General features: G+C 32.5%; 1 protein-coding gene across 3 annotated transcripts in view; it reads right to left on the reverse strand.

The window, feature by feature from the left end:
* Positions 1 to 12,456, reverse strand: part of NUP58 (nucleoporin 58) — a 53,058-nt gene that overhangs the window by 11,394 nt on the left and 29,208 nt on the right. For 2 of the 3 annotated variants that reach the window (XM_077868366.1, XM_077868367.1), the window contains 4 exons: positions 11,311 to 11,512; positions 5,811 to 5,909; positions 4,133 to 4,228; positions 730 to 2,901 (listed from right to left, as the gene is read on the reverse strand). In XM_077868366.1, coding sequence (XP_077724492.1) covers positions 2,732 to 2,901; positions 4,133 to 4,228; positions 5,811 to 5,909; positions 11,311 to 11,512 — 567 coding nt within the window. In that variant the 3' untranslated portion in view covers positions 730 to 2,731. Of the gene's footprint in view, positions 1 to 729; positions 2,902 to 4,132; positions 4,229 to 5,810; positions 5,910 to 11,310; positions 11,513 to 12,456 lie in introns of those variants that run through there. The other variant, XM_077868368.1, reaches the window with a different exon arrangement.

Here is a 12,456-nt window from a genome sequence, read left to right on the forward strand (position 1 = left end):
CACGCTGCAGAAGTGCATTACTTACACAGCAATTTTAGAAGGCAATCCAACATTAAGAAATACAATTTGTATGCCTTTTCAGCAATTCCTCTTCAAGGATCAATTCCAAAGAAACATTAAACATAAGCACAAAGAGCCAAGTACAAGGATATTCACTGCTTTTTCTGTAAAACTGAAATACTGGAAAGAATCGAATTGCCCAACCACAGAAAATATGCTATGGGATGGCACATAAAAGCAAATTTCATGGACTGACATGGAAAAACATTGGCGATCTATCATTAAAGGGGAAAAAAGGCAAATCAGAGTATACAGATTTTTAACTCATTTGTTAGAAAAAGAAGGATCTGAGAATGATAAAATGTGAGAAAGAGAAAAAAAGAAAAAATGAACATATGTACACGTATGTGGAAAACTGCATTTTTTAAAGGGGTTCAAAAGGATACACACCAAACTATGACGAGTAGATACTCAGGGAAAGAAAGTAGAATCAGGGCTTGGGAATTGAAGGGGACTTTCACATTCTACTCAATATTCTTCTATATAACTATGTTTTTGTAACCTTGAAAGGACAAAAGCAAGGGACAACTTACTATCTTGTGTTCACTCTACAAAAAGAAGCAAGATACATAAACTGGTAAAAAGAAAACACTAAAAACTGACCAAAGAGAATAAAAGACCAATAAAAAGAAACTTACATATTAAGAACAACTATTGACACCTATAAGATTCAAAGCAACTGACACAATAAATTTTATTGTTTACATAATGATAGGCTCTGGACAGAGTGAAGACAATGGCGACAATGACAACACATTTAAACTCCTATCACAAATTGATCTGTAACAAATTTCCAGTGGTTCAACATATTAAAATGTAAAATATATAAAGAAAAAAATAAGAAATATAAATATTTAGATTTTTGCAGCACAATGCAACGTCCTTTTAAAAAAAAAGTTTGCTGTAATTGGGTATTTAATTCTGACAGTAATTCAAAACACAAAACCTCGCATTTTCCTACCCTTCCCCAAAATCTGGATCTGGGGATAGCAGTATTAGAGAAGTATGCAAAAATAAAAACAACTTCAGTGCTCAGAAACAAAGCATTTTCCTTATTTTAATGCATCAAGGCGCAAAAGTTTCAATCCCAAAAAGCCAATCAGTGCTATATGCAGATAAATAAAAGATTTAACAACACTTTAATAAATCAAACCCAACTAACATTATACTAAAAATATATATGTGTGTGTGTGTGCGCATGTGTGTGTATATATATATATATGCAATACCTATTTTAGAAAAAAAGGTGCCTTGGTGAAAATGATTCTGAAAATATTCACTTGATGCACATTATGTACAAAACCTTCTATATAAAAAATTAAACTATTTTCAATGAAATTCCATGTTCATATCCCATTTAAAACTGTACTTGAAAGATAAGTAGGTCTACCTAACGGTTTCTGACTGAAATCATGGCTAAGGCAGTTCTCTTTCCAAGGGCCCTCTTTTTCACCCACTCTGTCACTAATACTAATATAGACAAATATTACACAGATGCAATCTGACATGCCTATGTGTCACTACCTGGAGTTCTGTTCACTGTTAAAATGGGATAGTTTATAGTTGCTACAAAGAATACTTTTTTTCTTAAAATATATTGTTTCTCTATTCCAAATTAAGCATTAAGCACTTACTTAAGACATTTAAGAGGCTGATAAACCACTCCATTTGGTGTCAATATCAATAGCCCTGTAAGAAAGAACTCTGTATTGAACAGCTAGAAAAGTTTCCACTAAGGTAATAGTGCATCCTTCACCTGCATAGAATCAATTTGGCTTTATAGCTCTTTGCCTCCAGACACTAGTCTGGAGTTCAAATATGCTCTTGAAGGTTCAGCTCAATATGAGAAAACATCTCATATAGGTGTAATGAGGGTATATGGATAATAAAAGTTGTTAAAGTCTATTTGATGATTCTTACAGCACTCTTCCTTCAGAGTAGCTGCTAAAGGTTAAGGTGGAAACAAAAATGAAAAAGACTGGGGGCAATGAAGCAGAGTTGGTCAAATATTTACACCAGTAATTATTTCATTAAGTCTTTAAGCAAATAACTGCAATGACCTGATACCTCTAGCTCATCATTCTACAAGCACTGAGGATTTGAAGCTTAAAAGGTGAAAAATAGAATACCCTTAGAAAAGGGAAAAAATTCTGAGGCAAAAGTTGTAGGTCTGTAAATATATATTTTATATGAACACACAACTGTGTGTATTATTCTGTATATATTTACATATGTATTCACAAGATGCCCTGCAGTGTAGTTCAAAAGGCCTTTATCAAGGAACAAACTGATTCTAGTATAGGACTTAAAGTTTATACCATCTGTATAAGAAACAAATGTGCATATAATTCACATCATGTAAACCTTATCAACAAAAACATTGCTATGACACTAGGTTAAATAGGTTTTACTAATTAGTGATGTAATCAGAACAATTCTTACACTGACAATCAAAATAATGAAAAATACACAACTGGGTTTCAAATTCACAAGAAAAAAGATGTTTAGCATGGCAAATAAGAACAAAGTTCAGATTCCAGAGTAGGGAAAAATATCAAAACTTTATAAATCTCCTGGGATGCAATTTAATTACTGCATCGATTTTAGAAAAATAGACTCATAGAATGAACGATGCTGCTATGAATTCTCTCAACCACATCCACCCATATGTTTATCTTTTTCCTCTTTTGTTTCCAGCTGGAGGTTTCTTCAACTGAAGGAGTTGTCCTCCTGTTCCAAAACCTGCAGAGGCAGGATTGGACACCCCAAATGTCAAACCAGCTGACGCCGTGATGCCAGGATTGCTGAAGTTAAACCCAGATGTACTTGAGCTGCCAAAGCCTTATGTTTAGGGAAGAAAATATTCATATCAGAAATTAAATCACAAAAACAAATATAAAAAATGGGAAGAGAGGTAAATTTCTAGCTAAAAGAATATATAATTTATAAAAATAGCAAATATCTTAGAACCCTAAATTTGTAACATGGAATTTTACAGGAAAATAATTTAGCGAACAACTAAGAGGCACCTTTAAAGACAGAAGTTTAGTGATCCAGGCCCAAAGAGCCTGAGCACAAATATCTGAACTCTACAGAAAAATTCAAGTTGCCAGATACTTTCCTGTTAATTAAATATGTCACGGTGCCTTCCTCCTTCAGCCCCTCTAAAACATATTATTAACAGTTAGAAGAGAGACTTCACAACCTTTGGACCCATTCCTATAATCCTAAATCCTCTAAGAAGGCCTTAACCCACAATTTTCAGGTCAATGAACACATGAAAGAGTAGTACCAATTGTTCTGATTTTGTAAGAACCCCTGCATCACTAAGATCAAGTACTATCACTGCCTACTTCCTCATACCAGTGAATGCTCTTATCTTACTCTTTTGGAACTGTTGATTTTAAATACCACTTAATATTAAATGGAATTTCCTTAAAACTCCCTCAATTTAAACATAATTTTAAATGTATTATATGTCATTATTTTAGACATGCTATTTATCCCTAAGCACTGCATGTTAAAAAAAAAAAAGCCATTATTTATACATATAGAGAAAAATGGAGAAGAAATTTAGAATTTTCTACTAGAACAAAAGATTACATATCTATTCCAAATGAACAAAGAATCCAATCAATCATCATCTCTAATACTGGCATTCTTAAAAACCAAAGGACTGATAACTAAAGAACATCTCTTTGGGAGAGAAATTATTTTCCTAAATAAAAAACGATAAAGGCTGGGTTAAAACCTTTATGATGGGTTCATTTTTGTAATAATGAAGAGACTTGTTTAACCATGACACTAGTCTGGGTTTAAAAGAATCTCTACTTAAATGATAACTTATTATATCAAACTAATAAGTCTTGTTAGAAATATTTCACAAATCTGACTTTTTAGTTTATAAGAGAGAGAAAACTGTATGATTTGTTAGGCTTGCATGCTTCATTCAGGGGATAGAAACTGAATCAGGGATTGTTTTTGGATACTGGAAATAACAATACTTATATTTTTAAATTAAATAATTTGCATCTTTAAATTTGCCTGAAATTCAGGCCAAAAACACACAAACCTGCACTAAGACTTCCTGAGGGTTTATTTGTTGTTCCAAATCCAAATGTGGAGGCCCCTGTGGTGCTGCATCCAAAACCAGAGCTAGTTCCAAATCCTAGTGGAAGGGTAATAGAGAAATATACAATGGTATGTAAAACACAGGTTAAAGGATACTGACAAGTAAAACCTAAAATTATCAAAGGTCTAATAAATATAGTGCTATTACAGAAATCTATTTACTCTTTCACAGACTTTTCGAAGAATCAGGTTAATCTGAAATAAACATTTTTATGTATTTAGACTAAATTTATGACCCATCAGCAATTTTTAAAGAACAAAGCCATAGAGAAACAAGATATTAGTATTTTCTCTCCCAAATGGACTAGAAATGTTAGTGATCATTCGAATATGATGTTAGTCAAACAGGTATAAACATATCTACTTAGGTATATTTCATTTTGGGGAAAAAAAAAAGCTGACTAAATTTATAAAAAAAAGTATGACATGCACAACTTAAACACCAAGTACCATAAGGTAAAACTTTATTCTGCTTTTTACCAAAACATTTTCACTTACAAACCTTTACCATTGAAAAACTGCATCATTACAACACAATCATGTTAAATATACTCAGTTAACGGTAGACTTCTATCATATACCAGCTGATATTACAATTGAGAAAATTAGAGTGAGATCATCATGATTTTTCTAATACTATAGTCCACAATTTAAATAAATATATTTCATTATATAAAAGAGGTGATTCTAATAAGTAAAGACCTGTTTCCATTCTCTTAAAAGTCAGGTGCTCTAAAAATAAAATTCAACTCTTCTTAGGCTACTCTGCAACAGATTATCTAAAATAAGGAGTTTGATAGTATGATGGCCTATAAAGCTAAGATATGTAATAGCAAATTGGATTATAGATCATAGGAAATATGCTGTCTGCCATAATTCTAGTAATTCCAATAGAATTTACTACATTAAGTAATCTTGATTGCTCGCAGGCTTCTCTCTTATGATGATACATTTTAGTGGAAATAAAGGAACTTTAATTCATTATATGACAATACACTTGCCACAGTACACTCTTTCAAATACCCATAGCAGAGAATTGTGAATATGTTTTTACTTAACATGACGACTTACAGAACACTTACCTTACTAGTTAGAATTAACTTATAAAACTATTCATCACTATATATACAAGTATGCATAAAGGCAAATATGCCCAAAATGCTCAGGAAAAGACAGAAGCTGAGCTGTTCAATTATAATAAAATTATTTCCCCATTTAAAGTGTTCATTTACAGAAAAAGAAGATAATGATTAGGATGTATGTCCAGAAGTCGTTTGGACTCCAAACTGATATTAAGACCACTGATTTTTTAAAGTTAATTAAATTTATTAAAACTAAGTAATTTTCAAGTTCACATTTTAGCATATTGCTCTGAAAATATGAACATCCCTACCGGTTAATCTTACTACTCTTTTATATTTACTATTCACCGAAGATGAAATGATTTTTTTTAAGTTCTAAATCTAATACTAGAAAGCATGGATTATGTTTGTAGAACTGCTTTTGTCAGGTGGAACCTTAACTTCCAAAGTAGCAGAGCTTCTTAGAAATTTTTTACAGGCTAGTATCAATTCAAATGTATAATAGTCCAATGCAATATTAGAAAAATGAAAGTGTACCTCCAAGGTTTGAAGAACCTAAGCCACTTGATTGCAAGCCAGTGCCAATACCTGAGCCGAATGGCGTTCCAAAACTAACTCCCAGAGATGGCTGTGGCCCTGGTATAACAAAAAAACAAAACAAAACAAAACAAAAACAAAAACAAAACAAAACAAAACGGGGGGGAAAAAAAAACAAATTTGCCTTACTCTTTCAAGATTAAAGTTTCTTTATGAAATTATTTTTTAAATAAACAGTGATTAATTTTGACAAATTCTATTTGCTAAAATTCAGTTTTCAGGATGTCTCCCCAGCCTGATTCATCTATCCCAATGGATTTACCTATCAAAAAAAAAAATTGTTTTTAAGTGACTTGTTCACGCCATACAATTAAGAGGCTTACCACATTGAAAAATGATTGTTAGTTTAACCTACTAAATAATTTGAAATCTTTAATGTATTGTAAATTATAATTCTTTTAATTTTATTTCTAGGATGGTTTTAGCTCTCCCCACTTGTTTTCTGATAAAATTACTTGGTGTAATTAGTAAAGGTTTTTTTTTTCTCTTTTTAAAACAAGCTCCTTACCGTTAGAGTCAAGTCTCAACTGATCAAAGAGACTGACACTAACATGGCAAAACTATCATGTTACTTCATAAGAGTAAGTACCAAAAAACTAGGCATCACTTTTTTATATGAAATATAAATGATATATACAATAAATAGATAAAAAACAAGACAATGTTTTATTTTATTAAATTTATTGTTCATTTTAAAGCAAATCAATTACACAGTAACATGACAATTCCAACTTGTTCACAAAAAGTGATAATTGAGTTCTATTATTAAGCTCTGCTACATTACACCACTTATCACCTGATTAAATAAGATAGATAATGAACATTTACAAAGGCACCGCTGTGTACCTTGACAGATTCAATACATTCAAGATTTCAATTCAGAAGTTTCTTTCCAACATTTTGGAAAACGTACTCAGATGCAGAACAATTAGTCATCCTTTTCCCGTTTGTTACTTTAAAGATTTTGGCTGAGTTTGTTTGGCAAGAATAGCATCAAACTTACTAGCCTCTCTTTTTAACTACTTTTTTTTCTTTAAGCAGAATACAAAAATCTAAAAATCTCTCATTTGATAAATAATTTATGAAAATTATTCAATAAATTTCATAGTACAATCTTCAGTCTTGTCTTTTTCAAGCACAGTGATCAGTGCATCTCAAAGTTGAGGGAACAGCCAAAGTAATATACAGATTGAAATTTAAACTTTTCAAAAAAAAAAAATCAAAGCCTTCAAGTTGTTTAATGAAGAATGAGGTTTGTATATTCAAAAGGTAGTGTAAAATTATAAAGCATTAAAAAAAAAAAAGAAAACTGAGGAAACTGCATTTTGCTACACTGGGACAGAAACTGGACTTTTCAAATAGCTTCTACCCAGAAAATAAAGAATAAGAACTAATAGCAGCCGGAGTTCTTATACTATTATTAAAAAATAAATTAAAAAAGGATTTAAATTTTTACATCCAGTTTGAGATTAATTTGAGAATAAAATACCTGCCTAGCAGCTCTTTTGTAAAATGTTACTATAGGAAAAAGAAACTAAGCATATTACTCTCTTATTTTGAACAAAAATAATACATAGAAAACACACGTCCAGTTTCTTTAACACTGAGAGACTTAAGTGTCACATGTTAATAGGAGGCACTGCTGGTGGAAGACCCTAAAGAATAATGCACACCACAGCCCTCAACCCTACAAGTCGTAAGAGTTACTCAAATAACATGCTTTTTTTGTTGTGTGTGGGTCTGTTTTTAAGAGTAACCCTAATCATCAATATTCAGGATATAGGTAATCAAGAACTCTGACAATGACAAGACTTTCCATTGCACAACAGGTACATGATTACTTTGAGTTTTGTACCTTCACACAAACTCTGAAGGCAACATCATTTATAAAACTAGTAGGCAAATGTATAACATTTTTTAATATTAAAAACTCATGATAAATATCTCCCATGCCAAAGTATTAGCATATATTACACTCTGGCCACCATATAAATTAGTTTCACTATTAGAAAGCAGAATCTAAATCCTTCAGGCAAAAGTCACGTAAACAATTCAAGAAATCTGTTTCAGAATCTGAATAGTCATTCAATGAGAGGCTTAGTTCCATAAATAAAACCTAGTTAGTAGTAATATATCCCAATAATTGCCTAAAGTGAAATCTTCATGTAGAGTAACATTTTACAAAAGTTACCGTATAATATATTCACACACAACAAAATCAAGTTTAGCACTGTAATTCATATTTTCCAGAATAAATTCTACTTTCTTAAAAGTAAAACTGCATTCACAGGAAAAGGACTAAAGTGCTAAAATTTTTAAATAATTTTCAATAATTACTCAAAATACCTAATGTAATTAGTATGATTATTCCTAAGTCATATTTTAAAAATAATTTTTCTTAGAAACAAAAAAATGCCTTTTTTCCCCAATTTGAAAATTTTTACTTACTGATTTAATGGGGAATGTTCCTTTGGTTGTTTAATACAACAAAACTACAAGAAACTAAAATGAAATACTTAAAATTTCCTACTTAACACTACATCTTAAATGTTCAAACCTACACTAAAAGCTAGAAATTAGAAATTCCTAACAAAATGTCTCAGCTCTCCTTAAAAATAGCAGCTAAGTCACATGAGAATAGTCTTATTATGTAAACATTAAGAACTTTTAAAAGTGTCAAAACACAACAGCAAAACTTAATCCCAGTACCTTAGCTTAAAACAATCTATCCTAAGTTAAAATTATATTGATAATCCTAATGTAATTGTCTTAAGCTTTTTAAGAGGCTTCAAAAGCACTGATGGACAAGTATACTCAAGATCTACTAATATGTCATTTACCCATGTACTGATGCTTATTTGATATGTAATTAGCCTGCTGATTTTTCATCAATTCTCTTCAGCCTTCAGAAGCAATAATGATAAATCATGCAGGCCTAATCTCTATTATTTTTTTTTTCATTAAAAAACACCAAAGAAAAGTTAAGAAGTCACTTCAATCCATACTTCCACCTTCAAGACTACGCAGAAACCACCTTCAGAAGGTAGCAGCCTAAGAAGCTATCTGCACTTTTTACATTAGTGAAGAACCCATACGCAACCTAAAGAAAAAACCCCTGACAACTCAAATCTTGCACAGATCAACAGCGATGTATAACAGCACATATGCTTTACCTAACTAAATCTAGATGGTCTTTAAAATTTGTTACTGACACTTAAAAAGAAAAAATGTCCTCAAAGTTGCAGGACCTAAACAATCACTGAGCACAATGCAGTAATTTCTCAACAGGCTGTAACTCATGAAATCAGAATGTATCTAAGAGACCTCATCCATCTCACTGTAGTGGTGGACATGACTGGAATAACTAACATCCTATCAGATGCATAAAGGAATGCACTATGGAACTGGGGAGGACCTCAAAGAAATAAAAGGAAAAAGAGAAGACATAATACAAAACTGTTATTACTATTGTTTAGCTTCTCAGTTCTAAAAATCCACACAACACAAAATGAAAACACTGTAAGACTGTTTAGCCTGATAAATTATAATCCCTGCCAGCCAATCAGGAAGCCTTATTGTAGGCTTCAAAATTATGGGGAACATTAGAAAGCAGTCAAGTTTCCCTGGAGCCTGGCAAAAGTCACAAATAAAATTAAATGAACAAAGCCTCCTCAAGATGATTCCTCAAAATTAAGCTAACATTCACCACCACCACAGAAAGCAAACACCATACTCCACTCGTATTGTTTACCTCTGTATCCTTGGAGCCTAGCACATAGTAAGCACTCACTTGTATTTATAGAATGAACATATATCTTCATATGTTCATGAGTCCAAAATGCATGACCTCTCAAAACTCTCTACATAAAAGAATTAAGAACAACCCTGACAAGTGGTTTGGCTTTAAATTTAGTTATACACCACAGAAGATAATTCATTTATACTATGACATTTTACGTAACTGACCTTTCTCAAGTTGTATTTATTAAAACGGAAATCTCTTAAGTTTTAAAGAACACACTACCAAAACCCATGCTTATTTGATCTATTTTAGGATTAATACTGGCTCCAGAAAGTAAATCAGTACTATGTTGGTTTCATTAGCTAAATAATCATGAGAACTGATAATCCTAATTATCACGGGGCTGATTCCTATACTGACTTGACAGCAATCAGCCACATACTGACTTTTTTCCCTCCATAACTTGAGAATGAATCCTACACTCCAGCCAGCTAGAGAACTATTATATAGTGCCACTGTGAGCCACTATTCACATGGGTCCAGCCATGGAATGTGGACGGTTTGGCATAAACCAATCATCAGCCATTCACTGATGGTAAGTCAATTCTGTCATCTCCAAATGTGAAGAACAATTTTTAAACTGCCAGTAATGAAAACCAGAGAATGCTTCCCTAGTAGAGGCAGCCTGAATACAATACTCTTTTTGTACTATAATTTACTATTGGACTATATGGAACTTTCAGAAAGACACATGCTATAGGATAATAATAAGCATTACTCAAAAATTATGAACGAGTAAAAAAAAAAAAGTCAATATCCATTAAGATTATATTTTCTACATCCTACTTCAAGCCTGACAAAAAAAGAGACTGGAGGAGTAAAGACAATAATCTTCAAAAGACATAGGACCAAACTCCACACTGCAGAACTAGACCATAAAAATGTTTCTCCCATTAGAAGTGGAATTAAACCAAGGACTGAAATTATCTGCTTTCCCATATCTCATTAATTATTTTCATCATCTGCCCAGCTTCCCAGTTCATACTTCTTAATATGCAATCCAGAACATCTCAAAACATCTTTTTCCTGCTCTTGCTACTGTTCTGTTCATTCTGAAAAGGTACAAAGAATTCTAGTATGTACTTTCTTCCAAATTTGGTTAAAAGGACCTGCCCTCTGATTTCAGTCATGATGCATAAAAACAACCAACTCATCTTCAACACGCCTTCAGTCATAACAATGTACTTCATCCTAGATGTGGGGTACTCTGTAATCACTATGTATGAGGAAAGGAGAATGCACCATCTATCAGTATTATATGAAAAATGCAATGTATGGCTGCATTATCTCTGACTTTTAAAACAATAAATGATACAATCACAATTTTAGAATCTAATATTCTTAAATGTAATTCGGTAGTGAAACACCATGTTCTAAAGGGCATTTATAGCAATACAGCAAATAACATTAAGTAATTCACAATATTCAGTATCTACTTGATGTATAATTATTGCTAAGACTACCCTGCATTTTTTATCAGGTATGTTTATAATTGTGTCCATCACAATTTTTAGATTGTATTGGAACAGCTACTCATAGAAATTTCTTTAGTGCTAACACAAAAGGAAGACTTTTAAAAATGCACATCAATGTTCTGCATTTGAACAGTAAGAAGCTATAACTTGAATGCATTCAGACCTGTAGCAGGCTGTTGCTGCTGTGTAAGTGTTGCAGCCATGGCAACGGCTGCTGCATTTGGCATGTTGCTGAAAGGGGTGGGCCCAGTAGTAACTCTGGGCGCATTCTGCCACTTCTTGGCTTCTGCTCGCCTGGCTTCAAATACATCTACAGCATCTCCTAAGAACATTTTCCTGTAGCCAAGGTACTGTTCCTTTAGCACCTAAAGGAGAGAAAAAAGAGGTTAAGAAGTTCTGTTGACTTTGGTAATATATGAATAATCTAACTAGGAAGTAAGGAGGTAAGCAGACAGATGAAAGACACTGCCAATATTGCCATATTAAACATTCTCCCTAAAGTGCAAATCAAAGTGCTAGTGATGCGTGGTGTGGGAAATGATGTGTGCAAGCTCTATTACTCTCTTTGAGTATTTTCTTCCCTATTTTTGTCATGTCTTTACAATAAATTGCCTAATATATTCTGGCTTCATGAGGCCCTCTTTATTTTTTTTTTTTAATAATAAATTTATCTTTTATTGGTGTTCAATTTGCCAACATACAGAATAACACCCAGTGCTCATCCCATCAAGTGCCCCACTCATGAGGCCCTCTTTAAAATGAGTTAGTTCAGCTTTTAATCAAGCAAAGTAGTATCTAAAATTCCAGTTTCAAAAAAAATAAAAAATAATAAATAATAAATAAAATTCCAGTTTCAATATTCCAGTTTTTCACATTTCCCCCTCCAGTATTCGACCTTTTGGAAACTTTCAGATTCAAAAAGCTGAAAACATGTACTAAATCTATATTTGTTAAATGTCTTCTTTAAAAGGCCTGGGTGACACAGGTTAAAACAAGAGGTTACCTTAGTAGAGAGGGCTTGGGGGGTATAAAGACAGCTTTTACTTTATCAATATGATCTGCCTATTTTACAACGAGAATGACTCATGTTGAGCTTGTGTAACCAAACCGGGGGTGGGGGGGATATAGAGGGGAAGGGAGTGAGTTTATAATTTCAGAGTAAGAAAGAAAAAGTACCAAGTTCATAAGGTGGGCTGGTTCACCTAGTGCAACATCTGCCTTGATTAAGGCAATTAATAGGAATGATTCTACCTCATATCAGAATTACTAAATAACTTTCATTAAAGGTTTAATCTAATTTAGATCAGTT

Source organism: Canis aureus, chromosome 24 (assembly GCF_053574225.1).
Source record: "Canis aureus isolate CA01 chromosome 24, VMU_Caureus_v.1.0, whole genome shotgun sequence".
NCBI lineage: Eukaryota > Metazoa > Chordata > Mammalia > Carnivora > Canidae > Canis > Canis aureus.